The sequence below is a fragment of the Vanacampus margaritifer genome, chromosome 2 (assembly GCF_051991255.1).
Source record: "Vanacampus margaritifer isolate UIUO_Vmar chromosome 2, RoL_Vmar_1.0, whole genome shotgun sequence".
Taxonomy (NCBI): Eukaryota; Metazoa; Chordata; class Actinopteri; order Syngnathiformes; family Syngnathidae; genus Vanacampus; species Vanacampus margaritifer.
Genome location: NC_135433.1, coordinates 6,479,237 through 6,507,127, shown reverse-complemented (window position 1 = coordinate 6,507,127; position 27,891 = coordinate 6,479,237). Strand labels below are relative to the sequence as shown.

The 27,891-nt window shown below is 37.2% G+C and overlaps 2 protein-coding genes across 3 annotated transcripts; both read left to right on the top strand.

Annotated features, from left to right (window-relative positions):
• Positions 1–2,876: 2,876 nt before the first annotated feature.
• LOC144045035 (cathepsin Z) lies at positions 2,877–6,889 on the top strand. Its single transcript, XM_077559809.1, has 6 exons — positions 2,877–3,069; positions 3,608–3,771; positions 3,843–4,022; positions 4,793–4,943; positions 5,019–5,184; positions 6,048–6,889. The coding sequence occupies exons 1-6, from the start codon at positions 2,924–2,926 to the stop codon at positions 6,162–6,164; spliced, it is 924 nt and encodes a 307-aa protein (XP_077415935.1). The 5' UTR covers positions 2,877–2,923; the 3' UTR covers positions 6,165–6,889.
• Positions 6,890–15,372: 8,483 nt separating this feature from the next.
• mppe1 (metallophosphoesterase 1) lies at positions 15,373–26,706 on the top strand. 2 transcript variants are annotated; one of them, XM_077558408.1, is made up of 9 exons: positions 15,375–15,865; positions 15,962–16,070; positions 19,759–19,862; positions 23,192–23,272; positions 23,395–23,503; positions 24,321–24,383; positions 24,902–25,024; positions 25,105–25,245; positions 25,948–26,706. In XM_077558408.1, exons 1-9 carry the CDS (start codon positions 15,606–15,608, stop codon positions 26,131–26,133), a joined length of 1,176 nt encoding a protein of 391 aa, XP_077414534.1. In that variant the 5' UTR covers positions 15,375–15,605; the 3' UTR covers positions 26,134–26,706. The 2 variants fall into 2 exon arrangements, with proteins under 2 accessions (XP_077414533.1, XP_077414534.1); XM_077558407.1 differs by having other exon boundaries at positions 15,373–15,865; positions 19,749–19,862; positions 23,192–23,503.
• The last annotated feature ends 1,185 nt before the right edge of the window (positions 26,707–27,891 follow it).

Here is a 27,891-nt window from a genome sequence, read left to right as displayed (position 1 = left end):
GCATCCAAACTTGTATTGTATATCGTAGACGAAAGCCAGTTTCATGCACAGAGCCTGCAAAAAAGTCCTAATAGGGTATAAATAACAAGTGAACTAAATCCTCTTTCATGCAGAGATCCTGCAAAGAAAACAACCGTTCAGAACATGTATGATGCAAATTAAAGTCAATTTCACATTGAGATCCTGCGAATAAACATCTCATATTATGTATGTAAGAAGTGAACTAAACGCTATTTCATGCAGAGATCTTCATAAAAAAAAAGGTTGTGTCGGAACATGTAAGAAGTCCAATTTCACACATAGATCGTGCAAAACCAAAAAAACACATAATAGCCTATAAATGAGAAGCAAACTGCAGCCTATTTCACACAGCGATCCTGAGAAATAGCTGCATCTTAATATGTAGATCGCAAAATAAAACCAATTTCAAACAGAGATCCTGCAAAAAACACCTCAAATTGTGTATGTAAGAAGTGAACTGAACTGCCAATGCGAGCGTGTCTTGCAGGGTCTCTGCGTGAAAGAGGCCTAATCAAATGCAATTCAACGGCCGCAGTGATGCTGGTATGGCGCTCGGCGCTCTTCCTTGGTAATGTTTTCTTTTCACTTAACGCCGGAACAGGGCAGGACAAATGGAGCGAACGTTAGCAGTTAGTTGATGATGTCGGGCGGGGTAATGGCTTTCAACCACTTGTTTATTTTTGTCATTGAGCTTCATTGAGTTTCTTAGTTCTCAGTAGGAAGGAAACTAGGCACCTAATGCACACACTGGACTGGCCTGCGGCAACCCCAAAAACCAAAAAAAAATATTTTTTAAATTACTAAAATAAAAAGTACAAATAAATACATTTGAAAAATCAATAGCTTGTGTTTGTCAAGTTTCATGAAAGAAAACAAAACAACACTATTGAATGTGAAGCTTTGTAAAGCACTTTGTACACCATATGGTGTGTAAAGCACTATATCAGTGCACTCCATTTAACATATTAAAAAATCACACCATAAAAAAAATAAAAAAATAAAATTATTTCAAAATATGACAATTAAATCAATCATGAATAAATAAGTAACTTATTGTATTTTTTCTTGGGAAATTCAAGTCCAAAATTTAAAAAATTATTAAATAAATGTAAAAAAAATAGGTGTGAATTAACAATAATATACCGACCAAAAAAAGTATGGAAAGGAAACATGAATATGAATGAACGTGTTGTAGTTTGCAATTTTCAGAAACAAAATAAATAAATTGATTGAAACTCTTTTACCGCCAAAAACGTTTAATGACGTACAGTATACTAAAATTCAAATGAATGCCACCAAAAAGGTTATTTGACGTTTACTGTTTTTTTTCCTCAATAGGCAGTGCAATGTCTGTGCAGCGCTGCCTTGTCATTTTAGTTTTAAAATCCCAAAGCAGCCACTAACTATGGCCAGCAGATGGCAGCATTGTATCTCTTTTCAATGGGCTCTTGGTGTATGGAATTACAATGAAACATGACGAATCTGATGAAATTTCGGTTTCAAGGATGACGTGAATGAACAAAGCCTTTGTCACATTAAATCTAATTCACAGAGCGTCACTAAACAAAAAATATTAGTGTCAAACTCACTGTTGTGCAGAAAATGTATCTTTCCACAAAAAGCCTTTTTTTTCCTTCTTTTCAATTTTCGCTCAATGTCACTCAAATTACCTATTTTCAAATGGTGATAACTAAAGAACGGAATAAGGTAGAAGCATACTTTTTTTCTAATGAAAGAATGGAACGTGATCTTTCATTTAGTACCCACCATGTTTATGTAGTCAAAGCAGACAATATTCTGTTTGCTTTGAAAGATGAGTTAAAATGCTCAAAATCGGCTGGCACAGTCGGGGGTTGTTTTTTGGATAAGGTGTGGCAGTCAAAGAGTTTAAAAGAAACAGATTAAAAGATGAATAAAAAATAACTCAAAATGTTTTCAATTAAATGATTAGAAATTCTAAACATTTATTTGATCGTAGAAAATTCAAATGTCTTGAATGACTGAATAAAAACATCAACATTAATTAAAAACACTGAATGAATAAAATCACTTGTTTCAACAACCAAAAAAGAAAAATATAATTGATTAAAAAAGATTAATGAAAGTAATAAAAGAAAAATAATTTTATAATATATCCACATAAATAAAACATGAATAAATAAAATCTCTTGTGTTTTTCGTTGCAAGTCTCATGAACAAAAAAAACTAAATAATAATAATAATAAAACATTACATTAAAATAAGCCAAAAAGTAACAAAATAAAATATTTCCCATTACTTCAGTTCATGTGCTGTAGAATTTTCTGAATGTTACTCCATAAAGAAGCACTAAACATTAAAATTGTATTTTGAAGGCAGGGGACTTTCTTGCAGAGAATGCACAAAGTTGCTCATCATCATCATCATCACGGAGATGAAGTCAATGTAGCAAAGTGGAGGTGAATCTCTTCAGTTGGTGTATAGTGGGTTCCAAATGCACGTCTAATTTGATTGCACCTAATCATTAAGAGCCCCCCCCCCCCCCCCCACACACACACACACACAAACACACTTGCACATTCATACAGGCACCTGCAGACACCATCCTGTAGCGGTGCATTAGGTGTACTGTAATGCAATTTGAGCAAGTTTAAATAGTCAAATAAAAGTTTCCTGCTGAGGCAGCAAATTCACTAATGGACGGAGATGGCTCATTATTATTACCGCAACGTTACTTCTAAAACTTTATCATTAGTTAATACATCAAAACGTCACAAGCTGTTAGCAAATTAAAAAAAAAATTGTACAAAAATGTTCCCCTCGTGTTAAAGAGTCATACGTCATACTTTATTGATGTCATGTTCCTGTTGGCCGCAAGGGCGCGCCAGAGTTCCTCCTGGTCACGTGACAGAGGGACTCCAAGATGGCGCCCTACGTGGCTATACTTCCTCTATTACGTTGCTGTTGTTGTTTTTGTTTTTTGTTGTTTTTATCCTTCAAAAGCACTGCTCAACTTTTAAATGAGCCTTGTTACAAACCCATCAACGACAGCAGGCCAGGTTTTGTCCGGTGAGTTCGACGGCGTGAGCATTTGCTGCTCTGTTGAGAAGGCTGTTGTTTGTGTCTTTAGAAGCAACCTCATATTGACGACTTTTGCATAATGTAAAAAAAATAAAAATCATTTGTTAACGAGCCACTTCTTGATTTGCGGATGATGACGCTGACAAATAAACGCTGGCCATGAATTTAAAAATAATCAAGTATTATTTGAAAACAAAAAAAAACTATTAAAGTAGAAACAAAACAAAACCATAAATAGGATAAATAACAATAATTAAATAAATAACATGAAATATTTTCTTTATCAATCACAAAAAAAATTAAAAAACAAAAACTAATGAAAACCATAGAAATATATTGTGTAATCATAATATTCAACAATTGGAAATACTCTATTGTATATATATAATCATACAAAATGTGAATAATTACACAAAATGAAAATATGATAAAATAATCTAATTAAAAAAAAAACATTCAGTTTGTGTCTGTCATATCCCAAAACAAAAGGCCTATTTTAATAAGAATGAAAAGTATTTTTCTTTAGGACGCGGCCTCGACCCCACGAGTACACAAAAGCGTCCGACTTTCCCCGCTCGTGGGACTGGAGGAGCGTGGACGGGCAGAATTACGTGAGCGTCACCAGGAACCAGCACATCCCGCAATACTGCGGCTCCTGCTGGGCTATGGGTGCCACCAGCGCCCTCGCCGGTAACCGTGGCCACAGTGAGGCGGGCACACAATGAGATGGACTCGTTAACTTTTCCTCCCTCTCACCCTAGACCGCATCAACATCAAGCGCGGGGGCGCATGGCCGTTGGCGTACCTGTCGGTCCAGAACGTCATCGACTGCGGTCGGGCGGGATCGTGTTACGGCGGCGATGACCTGGGCGTGTACGCCTACGCTCATGAGCATGGCATCCCGGATGAGACCTGCAACAACTACCAAGCCAAAAACCAAAGTACGCTCATGGTTATTAGCCCATGGTGTTGACTGGTCACTTGTTGCTAGGCAGAATTACACATCTAAATTTTATATAAAATACATACAGCGGAAAATGGAAAGAACAACCAACATTGTTGCTCAGACGCGAGTACGTCACATGAGACCTCACAATTAACATTGGTTGATCACTTGTTGCTAGGCTGAATTTGCTGGATCTCAGTATTAAAATTTGACCCAAATTTGTTGTGTGAAAAAAATTCTAAAGAGTTTAAAAGTGGGTTGGTTACACAGGATTTAAATTTAGTGAAGAACTAACCCTGTTTGTCTAAATCATTTACCTGGTCATTCTAAGAGCAGTTGTGTCAAAAATAACCTAATATGGGTCAACAAGGGACCAACCCAACTTTTGGTTTGTCGGTCACTTTTTGACCCATATTGGCTTTTTTTTGGCCAACCATAAAATACAGTCAATCAACACATTTTTCCCTGTACTTGTCATTTGTTGCTGGGCAGAATTCACAATTTAAACAATAAAAATATTGGGTGAATTTTTTTCAAAATTGTGAAACCTTTGTTCAGTTAGTTTTGATATTAATTTATGCGCATGTTTTTTTTTTTTTCAACACAATAAGAGCTTGAAACTTCTAAGTTTCACACTTATGTCATGCCTCTCCTAGCCTGTAGGGGGCAGGATGGGCACATCTTTGCTCTCTACCTCCTGTGTTATTTTGCTCTCTTTTTCCACGTTATTTTTGCTCCCAACCCTCCACCACCACCGCCTGGCAGAGTGCGAGCTTTTCAACCAGTGTGGCTCGTGCGCCTCAGTGACATCATGCGACGTGGTGAGGAACTACACCGTGTGGAAAGTAGACGATTACGGCAGAGTGTCCGGGAGAGACCACATGAAAGCGGAGATTTACACCAACGGGCCCATCAGGTAACCAGAAGTGATGATTTACCAGATGGGGGCGACAAAGAGCTGAAGATGTTTAATTTTAATTTTTTTTTTTAGTTGTTCACTGATGGCCACCAAGGGCCTGGAGGGCTACTCGGGGGGCGTTTTCTCAGAGTTTCATCCCCTTTCGTTACCCAATCACATCGTGTCTGTGGCTGGCTGGGGCGTCGCAGATGACGGCACAGAGTTTTGGATCGTCAGGAACTCCTGGGGAGAATTTTGGGTGGGTGTCACACGCACACTGCAGTCATCAGAATGACTTGTTGCGAAGGGAAACTGGCCAAAGCACCCTGAGTAATTGCTAAATTAATTAATTCACTGCCATTGACGGCTATAGACGTCAAAAGTTCATTTTGAACTATTTCTATTAGTTTAACTTTTTAAGAGTATGAAAACCTAGAAAAACATTTTTTATTGTACATTTAGATTAGATTGAAGTCTAGTTATTATTAAAATAAAAAAAATGTTAATCGCCTGATGTGATTTAAAAAAAGAAGAAAAAATTATAAAAAATTAGGGGCATCAGGCGATTAAAATTTGTAATCGTAATTAATCGCATGACTTCAGTTGTTAACTCACGATTAATCACAAATGTTATATCTGTTCTAAATGTACAATTAAAAAAAATCTAGGTTTTCATACTCTAGTTAACAAGAGTGGGGAAAAAAATGTTAAACTAATAGAAATAGTTCAAATGAATTTTTGACGTCTATAGCCGTCAATGGCAGTGAATGAGTTAAAAAGCAACATGGTAGACTTTGCTGTGTCTTTTCAGGTATGGCTTTTTGAGACTTTTTCGAGGCTCTACTAATGGTAGACTTTGCTATTAAGTTTTATGTTGTCAAATTGACTGCAAAATATGCATTTTAACCCCTGGGCCTATTTGACCATTTTTTGGCTTTTTGTTGGTTCTGACCAAGCCATTTCAAAATAAAATAACGCCCAGGGGTTAAACCAAAATGGCAGACTTCCTGTCTTTTTGGACTGAATTGTTCAATGTTTGGACCTACTTTTCTTAGCTTTAGGCGGAATATGGACTTCTAAGACCACCCAGAATAAATATCTGTCTATGCTTTTTTTCCCCAGGGAGAACGCGGCTGGGCCCGAATAGTCACCAGTGCCTTTAAAGGTGGCAAAGGCAACTGGTTCAATTTGGGGATTGAGAAACACTGTGCATATGGCGATCCTATTGTTATTTCTTAGATGAAGATTATTTGTACAGTATTCATGAACAACTTTCATTTGCTGGAGAAATGATCAAATTGAACACTATTTTTGTTGGAGCGGAGGTGATATGGTTTTCTTCCACCGTTTACAAAAAAGAAAATGTAAGTAAAAACATTTGATCACAAAAAACATCCTGTTACATGTGGGCCAAGTACGACGGCTTTGCTGCTACCATGTGATTATGAAAGCCAATAAAAGATTAATATTGACCCATAAAGTCTCATTGTATATAATCATGATAATAATAAAGGTTACTTACACCCTTGATTTAACTTGTGTCGACTGTCACAGAATTTTTTAAGATCCAAGCTGTCCGGACAATATTTTTGCTTTTGACTTGAGATACGAGTGCTTTACAGTAGCAATGTTTATTTTTTTATTTTTTTAAAGGCATCAAGCTGTTTTCATGTCAAGTTAAGCATTTGAGAGGAAATTGTATCCTTATGGTTCATGTCATTTTTATTATAGAGTTAGACCTTTCAAGGAATGCGACAACATAGATGATTGTTGCTGGGCAGATTAGAATTTAAAAAGACTTTGTGGAACCTTAATAATCCAATTACCCAAAAAATAGTCACATGAGACCTCAATCAGACTGTTTTACTTCATTTCAGTTTTATTGAATTGTATTCATATTTTTACACGTGTGACTTCACAATAAAATGTGACTCCTGTAACGTGAATAAAGCTTTTAAAATAGCGATGGGTTTGCTTAATAGCTTTTTGTGAGTTTTATTGTTATTACAATGCTAACATGTGACTTAAAACAGTAAAATAAAGGTTTAAGATGACTGGGATAAATGTAGTCATTTACTTCTAGAGTAGTCAAACTTCATTTTTGACATTTCTTTCTCATATGACTACCAGTATAAATCACTTCCACTATTGACATACAGGGGGCAGTCTTTTATTGCATACGGCACTTTTCATTGCAGCCATGTAACTTGAACTCAGTCTCCTCCTAAATGAAAAAAATGAATTCCCCACATGTTGGTTGTCAGTAGTTTCGTTATCCCTATTATTTCCTGTTAAAATGCTTTAAAAAAAAATTGTTGGGAATTGTGAACCAGTGTCCCTGAACAGCTTTTGTTAAAGTCGTCGACTGAGGCATGATGTCACGAATAAAATGCCCCGGAAATCACAAAGCTGCTTTGTGCGCCTCTGCAAGCCACTTGAAAGGCTGGTTTTATGTCCCCCACCCAAGACCGCCCCCACCACCACACACACACAGCAATGTTGTGTTGCAAGAAAAACACGACGTGACCGAACATCTGGAGAAGAGCATGGCCTCCGCCCACATTTTTTTTGCTTTTTGCTCTATCAAGGCCACCACGACCACGTCGTCAACGCCAACAACATCCTGCTACATAAGTCTCTCCGAACTGTTTTATTTAATGTGCAACCGCATTTGAACTATGCTATAGAATACAATATCAAAATGACTCATTAAAAAAAGCCTCCAAATACTGTATTACAGTATTTGGGGATTTCTTATTATTAACTCATTCACTGCCATTGACGGCGATAGACATCAAAAAATAATTTAAACTATTTCTATTAGTTTAACATTTGTTCACACTTTTGTTAAACAAGAGTATGAAAACCTAGAAAAAAATGTTTATTGTACATTTTGAACAGATTTGTGATTAATCGTGAGTTAACTAGTGAAGTCATGCGATTAATTATTATTAAAAATGTAATCGCCTGACGCCCCTAATTTTTAATATTCTTTTCTTTTTGTTCTTTTTTTTAAAAGAAAAGATAATTAAAAACAAAAAATAAAATTACTTTTAAAAAAGAAAAAAAGATTATTAAAAATTAGGGAAGTCAGGCAATTTTTTCCCCGTAATTTATTATTACTTCACTAGTTAACTCACGATTAATCACTAATTTTACATTACGTTCTAAATGTACAATCAATTTTTTTTAGGTTTTCATACTCTTGTTAACAAAAAACTAAGAAATAGTTGAAATGAATTTTTGACATCTATAGCCGTCAATGGCAGTGAATGAGTTAATTAGAAACACATGTAGATTCACATTTATTGCAAATCTTACTTTGTTTACTGTCAAAATGAACATCAAACAAAGAGAATTACTATACATAAAAAAATGAAAAACATAAAATTGATTTAAAGGATCTTTGTGCAGTATGTCACTTTTTTACTCGCGACTGCCACCTCTGGCCCAAAGCGTAACTGCGACATCTGTGTCAGGCTCGTTCATGGTGCGTGTGCGAATGGACAGCCAAATCCACTACTTCCTGAACTCAGTACCACTCTTTCATTTCCTGTCTTTCAGTAACCACAACGACAATGGCCAGACACACCTGGATTAATTAGTTTGTCCAATCATGAAAGACAGGAAATGAAGGAGTGGTACTGCATTCAGGAAGTAGTGGATTTGTGCAAAGAGCCAATTTGTTTCGCTCAGCGCCGCAAACGGAGGAAGAGGAGGGATTGCCGCTTCGGTAGGTGGTGCTAATTTGAGTGTAGCATTGCTAGCTTGCTTCACACATAGACAATTAAACAAACAAACTCACCAGAGAAACCGACCTCCACCCTTCTTCCTCCAATCTCCCTTTTGGCCCGGTCCCGGTACACGTAGCTCGCCATGTCGTACAGCTGCGGGTGCCTGCAAAGCGTGACGATCACGCTATCCTCCATTGCTATGCTACACGTTCTGCACACAACCGCTTCCTGTGTTTTGTCTGCTGTGTGACATATTTGGCGCCAAAAGTTCAATTCAGTCAACACCGACAAAATGGGCGAAGTGGCAAAATGCTCGCCACCCCTGCAAAGTCCATTGACCACCGCCGGAAAGGTCTCCCCCACTGTTGGTGTGAAAGTAGCATAACGACTGAGCTTGCGAACGCCACATGACCAAACCTGGAAAACAGGTGAGCCGTGATTGGTCGAAGGTGTGAAGAAGGTATATTAAAAATCCATACTTTTGCGTGTCCAATAAATCAAATTATGGGATAAGAAATGAACAGAGTTCCTGCGCAGGATGATTTATTCCGGAGATCTCCGTTACATCATTGAATCAAACTCCAACAGTTTCAGATCAATAATGCCACCCCTCTTTCGAAGAGCCCACACTTTATTACAATCAAATCGCAAGAACAGTGTCTCCAACACCGCCCTTCATGAATAAGTAAATGTGTTATATAATGGAAAAATACAGGTTGAAAAACAGAATTCTCAGCACACAGATACAGCTGTATTCGTCTCTAGTCAAAATATACTTTCAAGGCACTTCGCAGTACTTTCTCCCATAACAAAATCTCACAAACAAGTTGAACTCAACAGCTCCTAATGTAACATAGTTATATGAGTGTGCGCTCTCTCTCACGAACAGAAATGTGTTTTCGCACAGAGAAGGAACTTCTAGACCAAACAATGTGTCCCATCTTAAGGTCACATTATACTGAGTTCAAAACTACTTTACCTACTTCACATCTATAAAACATTTCAACATGGTTAATATAAAGAATTAAAATGTTAATCATGTATAACAATGGTTAATATATGAAATAAAGTATTAAAAATGTTAATAATGTATAACAGGTGACATAAAGTTCGGCGATTAGACTTTTTGATGTCAGGTTAAGTCAAGTGGACTACGATTAGACCTTCTTTTTCTTTATTTTTTGTTGCGTTTTCTTTTTCTTGTGTCTTGTTTGACAGCATCGTTTATGTGCTCAGTTTGAATTGGATGTTGAAGTGTGAATTAATAAAGAAAGCAAAATGAAAAAGGAAGTCGAGTGGGCTATATGCCACGGAGAATGCGGGACTTCCGGGTTTTCATTTATCAACTTTGTTTCCGTCTCTGATTTGCGACGTGTGGGCCGCGTCCCAGTACTTGCGCTTCCGCTTTTGTGCCCCTCGGTTGCGCGTTCCCGTCGACGGGTGCGAGGCTGCGAGTGTGTAGTGTCTGTCTCAGTGTCCGAAGCACTTCAGATAGTCGAGACATCCTCCCGCCGATGAGCGGAGCGCACGGTTGCGGGGCGCAGAAGGTGGGGATGCTAGTGTTGGAACGCGGCCAGCAGTGCCCGGAAACCTGGAAGTCAGAAGTCTGGGCATCTACCCCATAGCCCTTACTCACAAAAAGGAAGAAGTGGCAGTGAAAAGGACAAAGTCCAGATGATTTTGTGGATTTGAGACTATAGTTACATTTAGCTGTGTTTTAGCCAAATACAAGTGTAGAAATAAAAGTCTTAAATCAAGTCTGAATCATAATTGGCAAATTGTTATATCACCTTTCACCACTAGATGGCAGACATGGCAAGTCTTATACCTGTACTGCCATATACTAGGGTACAACACGGGTGGGCCTAATATTTTTTTGCGGAATTGGAATAGTATGCAGGACAAACATAGTATTTTAATTATATTAAAATTATGAGTGAGTTGAGTTTTAGGAGAAAAAAATGTACAACAGTTTTTGGACTTAATGTTGGTTTGCTGTTCAACAGTTTTGTGCCATCTTTGTATGGCCATTTTTATGCACTGTAAGAAAAAAAAATCACAGTTAAAAAAAAAGAGGAAAAAAAGCATGCACCTGTATTCCTTTATTACGGCTTCCAAACAAAATGAGGAGTGAGTAACTAATGTGCATGTGGTGGCCACTCCTCTCGCACCCTTTCCTGGAACAAAGGTGAAGCATTCCAACTAATTGTCATGCAAGGGAAGTCACTCAGCAAAGCGACTGGTCGAACTGGTATGATAATAAACAGAAGCGCTCGTGGAACCAAGTGAAGTGCGCAACACGCATAACCGGCTTGCCTGGAATCTTAAAAGCCGTTAATCCCATTTGTGCCATCTGCTACAACGAGTGCGCAATGTGATAACCGAACGGCCTGTCAATGATTTGTAAGATGTGCTACTTTCCTCTTATCAGGTTGACGCCGCCATATCAAGGAGCAGCTCAGACCGAGCGAGGGTCGAACATCGAGGCGGTTCCTGTCACGAGCTCAAATCGAGGAAGTGCTGACGTTTTCTTTCGTTAAGGACGTTTTTTTTATTCTATTAATAGTGATGTATAAAAAAATAGGCATGTGGCTGGATCGTAAACGGAGCAGGATTTGAAATGAAATAGTACATCTTTTGTTTTTTGTCTGTCCTTTAAAAAATGTAAAGTATGTATTTTAGGTCATGTCATAGAATATTTTGTTTGAGTGTGAGGATGAAATAAATTCCTGAGTCAATAAATAAATTTGAAGTAGATAAATATATACATAGAAAAAAAATACACTATTTTTCTTAGTGCAGTAAAGGAAACTGAAGTTTTAAATGTTGTAAAAACACAAAACAACATTTTTTAAAAAGTCCACCAATTGCTTTAATATCGACATTAGTCAAAAAAAAATGTACAACCATTCACATATATCTGTAATTTATGTCATTTAATGTCATTTAAAGCTGGTATCTTTCCATCAAAAATGAAAACCACTTAAGTCATTCCTATTTATAAAAACAGAGATAGACATTTATTCACTAACTATAGACCAATATCACTTTTGCCACATTTCTCAAAATTTTTAGAGAAACTTTTTTTTCACATAGACAGGACACTTTCATCAAGAAACACAAGCTCTTAAGTGAAAATTAATATGGATTTAGAAAAAAAAAAAAACGATCAACCTCGATGGCAGTCATGGAACTTGTAGAAGCTATAGCTACAAGTATAGATAATAAAGAATTTACTATAGGGATTTTTTATAGATTTAAAAAAAAAAGCATATTATTGAATAAATTAGAGAGATTCGACATAAGAAGCTTAGCATATAAATGGATTAAAAGTTACCTAGAAAACAGATATCAGTATTTGCAGTTCAACAACATACAATCAAAACAATTGATGATCTCTCACGGCGTTCCCCAAGGGTCAGTGCTTGGCCCTAAGTTATTCATATTATAAAATAAACGATATCTGCTTTGTCTCCAAAATACTTAAAAGTGTTTTGTTTGTTGATGACACAACTCTCTATTGCTCTGGAGAAAATCTGAAACCGCTTCTGATTACAGTGGAAAATGAATAAAAACATGTTTTTTTTTTAAATGTTTTGACAGCCACAAATTATCTCTGAATTTAAACAAAACAAAGTTGATAGTTTTTGGCGTGAGACAGGTCAAGCATCAAGTCATATTGGACTAGATTCTAATGAAATAGAAAGAGTGTATGAAAATACATTTCTTGGTGTAGTTACTGTTAACATTGTTAACATTTTTAATTCTTTATTTTATATTTTAACTATTTTGAATTCAGTTATAGATGTGTAGAGCAGGTGAAATAATGTTAAACTCAATATAACTCGACCTTAACCTATCTGTTATCTTGTTTTTGTCTAAATTCCCTTTTCCTTGTCCTTCTTGAGAAAGTGCAAGCTGGCATATTGAGATTCTGTTTTGTTCTCACGTGAAAGATAAACATAGCATACTGTGAGAATGTAATCTGTTTTTCGTATTTGATGGGAGGAGAAGAGGCGTTTTCTGTACAAACTCTGATTGTAATAAAGGGCTGTGTCTCATGGGGGGAGGCACACATGCTTGGATGACACTCTTTTGGTGATATTCAATTGTGTGAGCGGAGATCTCCGTATTAAATCAAACCTTGCAAGGACCCTCTTCACAAGAGTCTCATATTTGATTTATTTGAACACGCAAAAGATTACAAATTATAATTTACGCCTTCAATACCGATAAAAGATAAACTTTTTCCTACTCTCTTTCACTGCCACTGACGTTTAAAGACGTCAAGTAAAAACCTACGGAGCACTGCCAATGACGTCAAAAGACGTCATCCAATTATTATTATTATTTTTCTTTGAAACGGGTGGGGGGAAGCCTTCCGCATCTCTGTTGAAAGTTTCAATTAGGTCTGTTGTGCCTAAGAACTATTTTTGGCCCCTAGAGGGCAGCGATGACTGTCTTTTGACAAGATCGGGTGGGCGTCAGTAGAGGCGGAGCTAGAGCGTCGAGCAGGAGATCAGAATGGAAAACAAAGGAAAAATGGCGACCGTTTGCGAGGAGTTCACGCCCGAGCCGTTTTATTTCAAAGACAAAAGCATCGACCAAAGCGAAAAAAAAACATTGATGACAACGATGATCATCATCGATGATGATGATGATGATGACTCCGTGGATGGAAAGCATTGACGCGGCAGTAGAAGACGTGGGGGGGGGGGGGGGGGGGGAAGTGGTTAGCTAGATGGCTGAGGAGGAAGTGGTGCCCGTTTGGAAAGCAGCTCTCTACACTTACAAGACGAAAGGGATCGACCAACGCTAAAAGAGCACATTGATGACGATGATGATCATCATCGATGATGATGAAGGTGAATCCGAGCTTGACGGCGAAATTGGAACCGCTGACGCGGCGGCTATGACGGCGTCATAAACGCGGAGCACAATCGAGCACACACAGGCGGACGTTCGATCGGACGACGAAGAGTGCCCCGAGTCCAATGCATATTCATCGGAGGAGTGTGTACAGTCTGCTACTTGCTATTTATTCCCCGGAAAAAAAGGAGTAACGTGTAACGTTTGCACGCGAAACGGACAAAGTGAAAGTAAACTTTGTGCAAGTCCTGCTGCGTCTCCTTGCACGCAGGAGAGCGTTATAAAAAGAAAAACTGTATTTGAAACATCCACATAATTGTAAATAGTACCACAGTTGCACACATTTGTAAATAGTTTGCGAAATTGTTTTGTCAAATTGTTACACTGTTGAATGGAAATAAACATATTTTGCAATCAACAAACACTTTTTCATTGTTGGTGAAAGCGTTTTACAGAAGTAAAGCACTATTTAGGTGTTTGTGGCATCATTCATGGACAAAAAGAAGTGTACAATTCACTAGAGTGCATGAAATAACATCGTTTCACAAAAAGCCCTTTTTCTCCATTTTTTGTTTCAAAACAGAGAATTTCGGTGAAAGTAACCATTTTCTATTGTTGATTACTGAAAAACAGAATAAGGTAGAAACAAACTATTTTTTTCTGATGAAAGATGAGAGTTCAATCTTTCATTTGGTCAGATGTGTGTTTCCATAGTCCAAACACAACATTTTCTGTGGACCTTGAAAGATCAGTCAAAATGCTTAAATCGGCTGGCACTGGCGACATCCCGTTTCTGAAAACGTCTGGCAGTGAAAAAAAAACTTTTCTTTTATATCTTTTATTTTAATTGCAGTATTTCTGTTGCATTTTTATATGTTCAATAAACAAACAAACAAACAAACAAGGATAAAGTAGACCTTGTTCTACTCTCTCTGTCTGATACTGTATTATCACTTTGCTGTAGGACAAAACAAGATGTCTGCGGTTGTATCTCTCATTTTCCTTAAAGTATTTGAAGGGCAGGGGCGTGCAGTGACCTTTAGAGGGGCAGGTGCTCAAAGCAAACAAAACAAAAAAGGGCAAGTTTTGACATTTGTGTATGAAGAATCATTTATGAAGAACAAATTTACATGAATAAAAACGATTATGTAAAATGTACATGAAATTTACATTTTTAATAACACAATTAGGATGTTCCTATAGTGCAAGTAGCATAAAAAAATGTCTTACTTTACATTTAGTTTGAGAGCAAATGCTTTTATTTAATTATTGGGACTTATTCTTTTTTTTGTTCTTCATTGTCCCCCTAATTTCTGAACACACTGCTACCTGTTTCTTATTGTGACCTTACTCAGACACCCCCCCCCCCCCCCCAAAAAAAAAAGCTAAATAAAAACAAAGATCATGTAGCAATTTACACATATATTTTGAAATATATTTCAATTCAGTTATCATTGACTACATGCTACAAGTTGGGAGTCTTCAGGAAGATTCTCTTACAATTCTGAGCGAGAGATACAAATTCCGACATATCCTGTGTACCTTAAACGCATCAGTCGTTGGAGCAGAAATGGAAGAAAAACGTTAGTGTCAAGTGTCAAGAGTCCGTCGTAAACAGAGAGAATCTGATCACTTTTCAAAATAAAATATTTTTAAGCCTCGGCTAATCGATTAACCGGAAGTACAGTAAGTTTTTTTTTATTCTTTCAACTGTGCAGCCCGGTCCAAAGGTGCCCACGGCCCGGTACAGGTCCGCGGCCCGGTGGTTAGGGACCACTGCTATAATGGACCATCCAAAGCTATCAGCTCAACTTCCCTTTTCTCGACTTTTATTTTGCAATCCAAGCGGAAATTCGTCGTGAGTGCAGCTTGACGATCGGCGCGGAGCTCGACGGACTGCGTTTCTCATCGCGTTGCGTTTTTGTTTTTTCTCACAACTTCACAGCCGACATATTCTTCATCCGCCATCATGGGCCACATCGGGACGGCGTCGTGAAGAAGACGAAGAGGAGGAGGAGGAGGAGGAGGAGGAGAAGATGCCTCATGGGTCGCTCCATCACGCCGTAAGAGGAGAGCCATGGCCAGGTTCGGCGTCAGGTGGCTGCTGGCCGCCGTGCTGATGCTGCTGCTCGGCGGCGCTTTCTTCTTCTGCGAGTATCTCATCTACTTCCCCGCCATCCTCAAGTGCGCCTGGCCCCGCGTGGAGCACGCGCGCGGCGGCGGGGGGGAGGGCATCGACGGCCGGCCGCCGGACTCGCCGCCGGTCCGAGCCATGGTGCTGTCCGACACGCACCTCCTGGGGGCCGTCGGCGGCCACTGGTTCGACAAGCTGAGGAGGTACGCGGCAAGCGACGATGACAACAACAACAACGTGTCCTTCACTCTTTGATTGATGGCATAATAACAAGCCAGTGCTCGTGTGCGCATGCGCAGGGAATGGCAGATGGAGCGAGCGTTCCAGACCGCCTTGTGGCTCCTCAGGCCCGAGGTGGTCTTCATCCTGGGGGACATCTTCGACGAAGGCAAGTGGAGCTCCAAACAGGTAAGGGGGTCGTTTCTGTTCACTCAAAATAACAATGGCTTGGGAAAGGGAGCTCTCAGAACATTCAAAAACATCGATTTGAACAAATAAACACTGACATCAAATAAGCACCTCCCTTTTCCCCGTTAAGAAAAGAACAGGTACTGTCAAATCACATCAGTCCAGAGATTAATTAGGGCAGGGCAACTATTTGAGGAAATTGCCCACATTGTGATGGATGGCTCTTTTCAATGAGTCACCAGGCGAGTTTATTAGAGATCTGGTGTTTTTTCTTTCTTTCTTTTTTTAAGTGGACGACAAGTGGTGATAAATTAGGGGTATTGCGTCTAATTTAAGAAATACAGTTTGTGACCCCTACTTTAACAGATACTTACAGGGCGCGTCACTTCAGACAAACATTTCCACATCAAGTAAATCTAAAATTAGTAACATTGAGTGGTCATTGAGTGGAAAAAAAGAGAGAGAAGGGTTTCCTTTTTTTCAAGCACAAGATTGATTTATTTGAGCATGGCGTGTAATTATTGAAAAACAGTGTTTGTGGCCCCTAGTTTATCATACGCTTAGGACAAACAACTCATTCAGTGCCAATGACGGCTATAGACGTCAAAGATCCATTTTAACCGGGCTGGCAGTGAATGAGATAAATGCCTCCTTTTTTCTCATCATGAAAAATGAAGGTAGTGTCTGTAGTTAATCAGTTCATTGAGTAGGAAAATTGTTTTTATTTGAAGCGCGACATTTTTTTTTCTTCACACATTCAACACCACCTGTACTTTTTTCTCGAAGAAAAAAAGGAAATAAAACATGTAGTAACTGTATTAAATCAGAAAAAAAGGTGGATTGGTGCTGTTAGACATTATTAACATTTTAATTCTTTATTTCATATATTAACCATGTTGAAATGTTTTATAGATGTGTAAAGTAAGTGAAATAGTGTTGAACTCAGTATAATTTGACCATAACCTTGTTTTTGCCTAAAAAATTCCTTCTCTTTGCTTTGCGCACACACATTTTGTTCTTGAGAACAGAATCTGCTTTGAGAGATCAACACACACACTCTGTTTGCGTCATCACTCACGGCCACTCTAAGTCTGGTTCAACTTGTTTGTGAGATATTGTTTTGAGAAAAAGTACCCGGAGAGTATATTTTGTCTAGAGATGAAAACAGGTGCAGTCTGTATACGAGGGTAATATTGTGTGACATGTTGAGTGAGAGCCAATCTGTTCTGCTCATCCTTAGAAGGAGGAGAGCGGCGGTCTGCTTTACTATAAGAAGCCATCTTCCCCGAGGGAGGGGGCACATTCGGCACTCTGAAAATTTCACCTCATACGTGATGTTCGGGGTTGTCACGATGTCCGGAGAGTTCTCTGTAAAATAAATCATCCTTGCAAGGTGTTTTTTCTTACATAAAAATCTGTCTTCAAGTCTTTTGGAACACGCAAAAGAGGACAAATTATTAGCCTCTTCAAAATGGTGACCCGGACGAAAGAACGACGTTTTACGAGCGGGGCGTTCAAGGACGGTTAGAATTCCCGGCCATATTAATCACGGTAAGTGGACACTTTATCCACGTTTTAGGAATTCTATCTGTTTGAGAACGCTGCGGCTAGTAAATTTGTCTTGCAAAGTTATATTGAAGATGGAGTTTATGTGAGAAAGATAGTAATAAATTTTGAAGTTGTTTGGTTGGACGAAGTCCATGATTTTGGATTTTCCAACGGTATTTGAAGTATACACATGTGGTGACGTAGCACTATTTACGAAAATGCTGTCACGTTGAATTGAGTGCAATTGCATGAGGAAGTCAGTTTGAGGAACATTTCTGTGTTTTTATAAACGATAGATACTTAGATAATTGATTTAAAATCGATGTATATGTGTTTAAGTTGAGAGGAAGTCAGTTTTGGGAAACATTTTGTTTTTTAAAAAACGATAGATTCTTGGGTAATTAGAGATGAAAGTCACCAATTGACACAGCAGAGAGTACGGCTGCTGTTATGTAATCGTGACAAGATCCTTGAATAAAAGATATATTTGCTCAACTTATGGAAGTCAGATTGGCAGGAACGGATTTGATACGCCGTTTTGAGATCAATCGCTAGGTCTTTGAATAATTGGTTATTAATATTCTTAGACAAGACTGTTCAGCTGAAAGAAAAATAGTCATCCGGATTTTTATATCTTTTGTATGTCTGTATGTCTGTGATACAGTAATCGGGCGTCACAATTATTTTAAAAGGGACCGCGATGAGATATTTTGTTGACTAATTCTGTTATAAGTGAGACGTCACTGCATTTATAAATATTAATACGACTTAACTACAATATAATATAATATAATATAATGCGCTGTAGAGTGCGGGAGTCGGTAGTTGATAGAGGTTGTGGAGGCTCTGTTTGGGCCGGGTGCGCCTCCGCGTCATGACACGACATGGAGTTGCGAGCGCATGCGCAGTTGCTATCGGAGTTTTACCCACTAAACAGACCCGTGAATTGAAGAACTAATAAAAAATGGGTGCACAATTGCTGTGGAAAAAGTATTTTAGCGCCGTTATAATATACGGTATATTTAAATCTTATTGATGGCATTCGACGAAAATATAAGATATATCTGTAATTTCTTCGAGTGCAATAAGAGCGAGACATAATCGTGTATTCTTGAATAAAATGATGAATAATGCTAGCTTTAGTTATTTCTGTGAAGTTATAACCATTTATATAACTTTAATAAAGTAATAATGTTTAATATAAATTACGGGTGCGCTTTTATTCTGAAGGACTAAATGATTTTACCTGATAGTACTTCCGCTCGGCGTAACTAAAGCTTCCAGGTTAGATAATCGACCGTCAAATAATAGAGTAAAATGTATTTAATATTGAACGATGGGACTTAAATTTATTGTTTATTTACTCTAATAAGATTTGGAATTTGTTCGATGGTTTTAAAGGCGGCAGTTTAACTGTGTATTTCCGTAAACGCCGACCGCTGATTAGAAAAGTATTGGAGCTATATGTATTTTTATATATAGGAAAATCCCGGACGTAACTTTAAGAAAAGTGTATTAAATGATGATTAATGCTGAAATATTGACTTTGAATGGTTTCGTAAAGACAGCTCGTATGATTTTGAATTATGTAATAAAATAAATGAAACCGTTTAATAAACGCTGAACGGGATAAATTGATTGAGACGGTAATATTACTAAAAAATATCTAACGCTAAAACCGCGAGCGTATGTATCTACGTTAATTAATTACACGACATTACATAAATTGTTGCTGTAACTGATTTTCTAAGCCCCTCATATAAATCTTCAGTGCTTAAGTTAACTGGCATCTATTGATTATTTGAGGGTATGGCATCTAATTGAGGAAATTGGTGAATTTGTGACCCTAACTATAACAAACAGCTGACTATAATTGCATCAAGGGGATAGAATAAGGTGTTTATTTGAGATGTGGCATTTATTCAACTTAATGGATGACGTGGTAATTAATTGGAGGTAGGGCATCTAATTTACAAATTAGTCTATTTGTGGCTCCTACACTAATACAGATTGTGCCGTTGCGTACTCCACTTGTCCACACCCCGTTCAAAGACATTTTGAGGGCAAAAAAATTTGGATTGTAGGTCTAGTGGATGTCAGTTGGTGAGCGTGCGACATAACGTGTCAAAGTTCTCTGCAGAATTGGGAGGACGACGTGCGGCGCTTCCACAGGATGTTCCGCCACTCCGGGGACACGGAGCTGGTGGTGCTGGTCGGGAATCACGACATCGGCTTCCATTACGAGTAAGGGCACGTTGACGCTATTTTGTTGCTTCGAACGTCACGCGCGCGAGTCAGCAAGTGATCATAGTTGGACTTTGTGCAAAAGTCCAAGACGCAATAAAATGGAAAGCGATACTTTAGTAGAGGTGAAAATATCTTAACAGGAAATGACTTCAATATGTCGCCTTGTACTTACTTGAGAAAAATGTCGTTGCTGTATCAAGTATCAAAAGTAATTTCTGAAATTTATTGTACTTAAGTAAAAAAATTAAAAAATACGGAAGCGTATTGCATTCACTTGAAAAAAAAACCTCCTATTTTTTTTTGTTTTTTTTTCATTTTCTGTTTTTCTGAATATTTTTTAATGTTTTACTGAATATTTTTTGTCTGTCAAAAACTATTCAGAAAAACAGGAGGAAAAATTACTCAGAAAAACAGGGAAAACAATTATTTAAAAAAAACAAAAATAAATTAAAAAAAACAGGAAATTATTCTATTATTATTCTGGAGCATTTTATTTTATTTTTTACCTCTGAACTCCAAGTAACTTGTTGCAGACTCGCTAATAGCGGAAGCGCACACTTTCCCGCATACCTTCATATGCAATAAGATGGTCATGTTTACTTACTGGCGAATGAATGAATTGTGGGTACTGTATTGTGGGTTGTTCTCTAATCTCTGAGGGAAAACCCTTTAAAAAAAAAATCAGAAAAACAGAAAAAAAAAATCAGAACAGGATTTTTTTAACAGAAAAAAAATAATTAAAAAAATAGGGAAAATATATAATTTTTTAAAACGGAAAAAAATACTCAAAAAAATAGGGGGAAAAAATTCAATAAAACAAACAAAAAAAATACTCAAAAAAACAAAGCTCCCTCAAAAAATTAGTCAGGAAAACAGGACCCCACCCCCAAGTGAATGCAATATACTTCCCTAAAAAAAAGGAATTAATTTTTTACGTTTTTATTTATTCCATTTTATTCTATTTTAAACCTCCCCTGCCAGTATCTCGCCCACGTTAATAACTGCAACCAACACTTTCTTCTTTTCTTCTTTTTTTATTTTGTAGTAACAAAGGTTATTTCCTGAGTGAAAGTATACTTTCATTGATGAAACGCAGTGGAGTAAAAGTGAGCGTTGCCAGAAAAATAAATTACAAAGTACAGATATGTGAAAATTCTACTTTAATACAGTAATGATGTATTTGTACTCAGTTGTACAACTAGCAAAAATTATTTGCCTTTTGAAGACACCCAGAAGATGTTGGCAGAGCGATACTGTCACCTAGTGGTGTTTAAATAAAGTTATGTTTGAACTGAAGCATATTTATGTTAGCTTAGCATATGTAAACATGAGTGTGTGTTATTGAGCTTAAACTTGCCTATTTGTGCTCTGCGGTTATATTTATATTTCATCACGTTTCCCCTTCTGAGGAGGCCTCCAACAAGGAAAATAAGTCCAACAAAAAGCAAAACACGTTTGTATATGAGTTCAAAACAAGTTAGCCACAAGCAGCTCGGCTAAAAAGGGGAAGTACACGTACACGCGTGTGAAACCGTTGAAGAGGAAGTTGCGACTGTTTTGAGTTGTTGCTCTTTGTGATGTGAAAAATTAGAGCAAGATAAAACTTTTTACACCACTAACATGACCTGTAACCTGTAAAAACATATAATAATCTTTTTGAGAGAAGTAAAAATAAATGATATGCTGTGGTTGCATAAGTGTGCACACCCTCATACTGGGTTCAAGCTGTTTTTAGAATCATTTTTAAACTCATGTTACGGGGCACTACAAAATATGATTTTTAAGAAAGTAAATTTAAAAAAAAAAAAAATTTAAAACTTGTTTCTGGAAAAAAAATTCTCATTTTTTGCTCAACAAGAAAAATAATCTTAATTGTTTTTTTTATGCTAAAAATGTATCTCAAATTAAAGAAAAGCTTTTCAGAGCTAATATTAAGAAGAAATACTCATTACAAGCTCAAATAATGTTTTGCACAATGATTTGCTTGACATAACCAGCAAGACTTTTTTTTTCTTATTTTAAGAAAAAAGCCAATTACACAACTTTTCAATTAAAATTAGGGAATAACATGCAAATTCAAGTTTTAATACAGCCGTTTTTTTTTTCAAGCACATTTCACATTATTGTCACAGCCATGCAATGACAAAATGTGGCTGCTGAATCAGAACTGCACTATACTTGCAATTGCATATCATGAAATGACATTATTAGCTCAGTGGACTAGTGGTAGAGTGTCTACCCTTGGACGGGGAGGTTGTGGGTTCAATCTCGGTCTGGGTCATATTAAAGACTAATCAAAATGAGACCCATATCCTCAATTGACAATACCATTAAGGGTTGGAACCAAATGCTCTGTTTCAAGAAAATGTGTTCTAATCTAAGATTTATTTGCTTAGTAAAATTCCCAAATAAATTGTCAATTCTCAAATTAAGAAAAAAAAACTTAACTAATGGAAAGATAGCACTTACTTTCAGTAAACCTTTCTTACATAACAGAATTTCTTGCTCGTAATAAGCAAATTTCACTTAATATTTTTGGAAAGTTTTTCGAATTTTTAAGGCCTGGTATTTTTACTAACCCTAACCCTAAAGAGGCTAGATTTATATACTATTTTTAAGAATTCTTGCCAAGCAAATTTTGCTTTCCCCATTGGCAGATATTTTGCCTAAAATAAGAAAATGTGTTGAAATTTGAGGACATTTTTGCTTATTTTTATTCAGTATTTTTTTTGCAGTGTAAATGGAAGTCAGACCAGCATTTAAAGTGACTGATTAATATTAAATCAAGTTTAGATGCTCTGGTATGCTTTTCCTGAGACAATTATTTATTTATTTTTACTTTTTAGCAGAAGCCTGAAAGTTGCTATTTGGAACTGTTGTAAATAGTAAATGTACCAAACAACTGAACTTTAGTTGGGGTTAACATAAGATTTAAATTTGGTTGATTAATTGTAAACAGCCACATCTACTATTATTAAGAGGGTGTGCACACTTGTGCAACCTCACTACAATTATTTTACTTCCCCTCCTGAAAATATTTCTTGTTCAACTGAGCTGAACAGATTATATGGTCACATTAATGGTAAACTAAAACAATTATTGATCTTGGACTCTTCAACAACAACAAAAATCGCAAAAATCTGGCAGGGGTGTGTCGACTTTTTATATCCATTGTAAATAGTAAAAAAGAGTTGTCACTTGTGTAGTTTTTAGTAGTAGTTTTTGTGTGCATGTGTTTAAAAAAACAACAACTTTTAAGTACAGGAATGGAATCAGTACTTGTGTTTTGATCAGGTTTGAAAGTAAGCTTTTGTCGCCCCCTGCAGGATGGACTGGTTCAAGCTACAGCGCTTCGAGAAGGTTTTCAACGCCTCCTCCACCAGGATGGTCACCAAAAATGGAGTCAAGTGAGCCGTTTCATGTTTCGACCAGGTCAATTTTTTTTACAGAGTGTTGTTAGAATGCCGTTGTGTGTGTGTGTGTGTGTGTGTGTGTGTGTGTGTGTGTGTGTGTGTGCGCGCGCGCTTAGCTTCTTGCTGGTGAACACGGTGGCGCTGCATGGTGACGGCTGCCCCATTTGCCAGGCGGTGGAGAAGGAGCTCATCAGACTCTCCAAGGACCTTAACTGTTCTCTGCAGGCAAGTCGGCGGCACATGCAAACAAAACAAAATGATAAACAAAGTCACGTCTTTAACTCATTCACTGCCATTGACGGCTATAGACGTCAAAAATTCATTTGAACTATTTCTATTAGTTTAAAATGTTTTTCCCACTTTTGTTAACAAGAGTATAGAACCTAGAAAAAATATTGTATATTTAGGACAGATACAAATTTTTTGCTTAATTGTGAGTTAACTAGAGAAGTCATGCGATTAATTACGAAAACGTTTAATCGCCTTTTAAAAAAAAGTAATTGTAATTTATTTTATTTCATTTTTAATTTATTTATTTTTTAAGAAAAGATTATTAAAAACTAAGGGCGTCAGGGGATTAAAATTTGTAATCATAATTAATCGCATGACTTCACTCGTTGACAAATTTTATATCTGTTCTAAATGTACAATAAAAAAAAATTCTAGGTTTTCATACTCTTGTTAACAAAAGCGGGAAAAAATGTTAAACTAACAGAAATAGTTCAAATGAATTTTTGACGTCTATAGTCGTCAATGGCAGTGAATGAGTTAATCAAGTCAAATATCACCAACATTTCTTTCAATTAACCGAAACAAAACTGAGTAGGGTGATGATGGGAAGAAAAAAAAATCACCAGAATTTTTTATCCACATTGAAATCACTATTATTATTTTTTTGTATTTCCAGTCAGTTGTAGAATTGATTTCAAAATTCTGCAGTTGCTCCGAACACATGAACCGTTTTGTTTGTGAATGTGTTTTGATGATGTATTTCTGATTGAAAATGTGCGATATAAATAAAGCTGCCTTGCCTTTGCAACAGAGTTCGGGGGACGGCTGCGGGGGCACGCAGGTGTATCCTCCCACACCCCCCATCATGCTACAGGTGAGCTCATTAACCGCTCTAAAGTCAAACAGAAAGTATGATGCTAATGTACATATTTGAAACATCAAAACAACTTAGTTTTCCATAACTTGTAAAACTTCAAATACAAATTTGGTTTACATTCTTGCGTTCATACAAATCGACAATTGTATCATCAAAATCGACAGTTTAGCATCTTCAAGGAACCTCGCATGGGTTTTTGTAAACATCAAAAGCGGCTTAAGTTTGGGGACATTTTGGCATCTTTAAGATACTTACACATTTAAAAAAACAAAAAAAACAAAACAAAAAACAGACGAGCTAGCATCCTCAAGAAACCGGACGTATGTGTTTTAAAAATGAGCAAAAATCATTTTGCCTCTTCAAGTAACCTACATTTAAAAATATTAGACAGTTAAGCTTCATTAATGAAGCTAAGGTATGCATTTTAAAAACTTAAAAAACAAGTTAGTGACGTTTAAGGAACCTAATATACAAGTTTTTTGGACGGTAATAATGATGGGGTTGGCACTCTCTAGCACTACCCGCTGTACAGAGTGAGCGACGCGGGCTGCACAGGCACAGATGCAGCGCCCCCGGGTGAGCGCCACCTTCTGTTCAGGGAGAAGTACGACGTGCTGTCCAAGGAGGCGTCCCAGAGGGTGAGGACCCCTCCCATCCGCGTCTTCTCTGAAACGACGACGGTGATGATGTTGATGAGGTTTTATGTCGTCGTCCTCAGCTGCTGCAATGGTTCAAGCCCCGCCTCATTCTGAGCGGCCACACCCACAGCGGCTGCGAGGTTCTCCATGACAACAAGTACCCGGAAGTCAGCGTGCCCTCCTTCAGCTGGAGGAACCGCAACAATCCCAGCTTCATCCTGGTGGGTGGCCGGACGACCCGGACGGCTTTAAAAAACTAATAATTTTAAACTGTACCTACATTTTGAAAATGACAGATACATATAAATATTTAAAACATAGAATAAAATACTTTTATTTTTATTTTTTATGTTTAAACTTTCAAATACAATGCATTATAAAAGTGTTACAAATAACTAATTTAAAAATCTATATTGTTTGTAATTATATATTGTATTTTATTTCTAATGTGGAAAAAACTTGAACGTTATTTTGATATGATATTATTATTTGATATTATAGTAGCCTTCATTAAAACTAACACACAATTACACAATGTAATACATCTCTATGTGAGCAATGCCTACATTTACCAGCATGCACTTCGACCAAGTGTCTAACGACTCTGACCTTTGACACCAAAGTCGCTCGTTTTACGACTACCATTGTCGCTTTTTGGCAGCTAGTTTTTTTTTTTAACGATATTTTATAATAGTATTATATTAGTTCAATATTCACACAAACAGGACGTTTTTGAACATGAAATAGCATTTTTACTATTGCAAATCTGCATTATAAGCAAATTACGACGAATGACTATTTAAAATCTGTTATTTTATATTCATTGACTTCGTCATTGCTCACACGAACACATTAGCATGTGCTCCGTCTGTCAACTGGCCCTTTAAATCATCCATTTTGTTCCCGCCCTCTTTCCAAAAAAGGCGTCCGTGTCACCGGGCAGCTACGCGCTGTCCAAGTGCTTCTTACCGGAGGAGAGCACCGTCATCAACGTGTACACCTCTACCGGCGGCTGCCTGGTGCTGCTCGTTCTGGTCCATTGCTTGTGGATGAAAGGCCTGCTGCAGTGCCTCAGCCTTTGCCTGCTGGGGAAGCACAAGTCTCTGTGAAAACGACATTACCCAGCAACCCCCGCGTGTACAAGCCGGAAGTGGAGACCAGCCGCGGTTTGAGAACGTGCCCAAAAAAAAGAACTTGGTTTATTTTATTTTATTTTGCAACACTGGGAAGGGAAGGACGCAAATTGTTTAAATATTTTAAGTCCATTAAATGACTTAAACTTGAGATACTTATGACGTGGTGATTATCGCTTGTGACAAAAAAAGATGTGGGTTTTATTTTATATTCCGCGATGTTGCCAAAAGGCGGTGATTTGTCTTAAACTGGTAATTGTATCAACTGGGAGTACCCAAAAAAACAAAAAGAGCCTCCACTGATTTTTCAGCACTTTGCCTTGTTTTTTGGCATCCAGAAACTCACATTATTACTGTTATTGTCAATTTTAAGTGTGTGTTGATCTATGTAATTCACCGTGAACTGAAAACTCACCCCTCATCTCACATTTTATTGGTTTGTTGAGGGTGTTTATTGTCACTCATCTTCTGTGCCAAATATTTGTGAGGGTTTTTGCCAAGTTGTTGACATTCCCAATCGACTGTGCATTAATAAATGATCATCATTAACGCCCTGTGGAGTTATATGGCGTACATGCACACAAACATAAAAGCAAACGTAATTTTCAATGACCCAAAGCAGTGCTTTTAAAAACAAGAAGGAATCAGTCTATGCACTTTTGTAAATCTCATCAACTCTGGCTTGTTTTTGTAAGATCCAATATAATTAAGGGATGCAAATGAATCTAATGTACGTATTTTTGTTGTCAGACAATTTTGAGCCTTCAAGGAACCTAATACCTGTATACGTATTCATATTCAAGATCATTTTGCGTTGTCAAGGTAAACATCAGATAAATTGTGTCTTCAACAAATAACCAATGGGACTAGTTAGCGTTCAAGGAAGCTAACGTACGTGATTTTGATAAATATTAAATACAATTTAACATCGAAGCAGTCTCGATGAACCTGCGTAATTTTTAGTTTATACGTCAACAATTTTGTGCCTTCAAGGGCACTTTTTTTTGGGTGAAACATCAAAGACAATCGTGTTTTCTATGTAAACAATGTAGTGTCTTTGAGGATCAATGTAAGTATTTGTACACATGAAAACAAAGTTTCTTCAACTAACATTTTTCTTCTTCAAAAATGAATCTAAATTTTGAGCATAACAGAATGTGGACATTTGTAAACATCTTTTGCATCCCAAAGTTAAAAAATGTTTGCATCTTCAAGCAACATGAAGTTTTTGTAATTATCAAAGAATCAAACGTGTTTTGTAAACAGAGAACATTTAGTTTCTTCAAACTAGAATTTTTATATCTTCAAGGGATTATTATTTTTTTTTTACTGCTCTTAAAAAATTTCAAGGAACTTATTTTGCCAAGGTCAAAGATAATCTTGCATCTTCACATTTTTTGTAAACCCCAAAAATAATGTAACCTTTTAGTTCAATAATAAGAAAAAAACAAACCAAAAATACTTTTAACTGTCTGTTACATCTACATTAGCTCGCAAGTTTAGGGACCAAACGGTGATGTGTGGATTCTGGACATGTGTTGTTAAGAAAGCAACCAAAAAGAAAAAGAAAAAAAAAAGAACTCCTCTAATGTGCCTCTTTATTTAAATAAAAATAAAAATGTCATTTCATCGTCCTCCCCGGGCTGGAGCGAGGTTTCGTCCAAGTCGACTGTGTGTGTGTGTGTGTAATTTAGCAGAGGAAAAGGCTGATGCTGACTTGTTGATTCTTTTTTC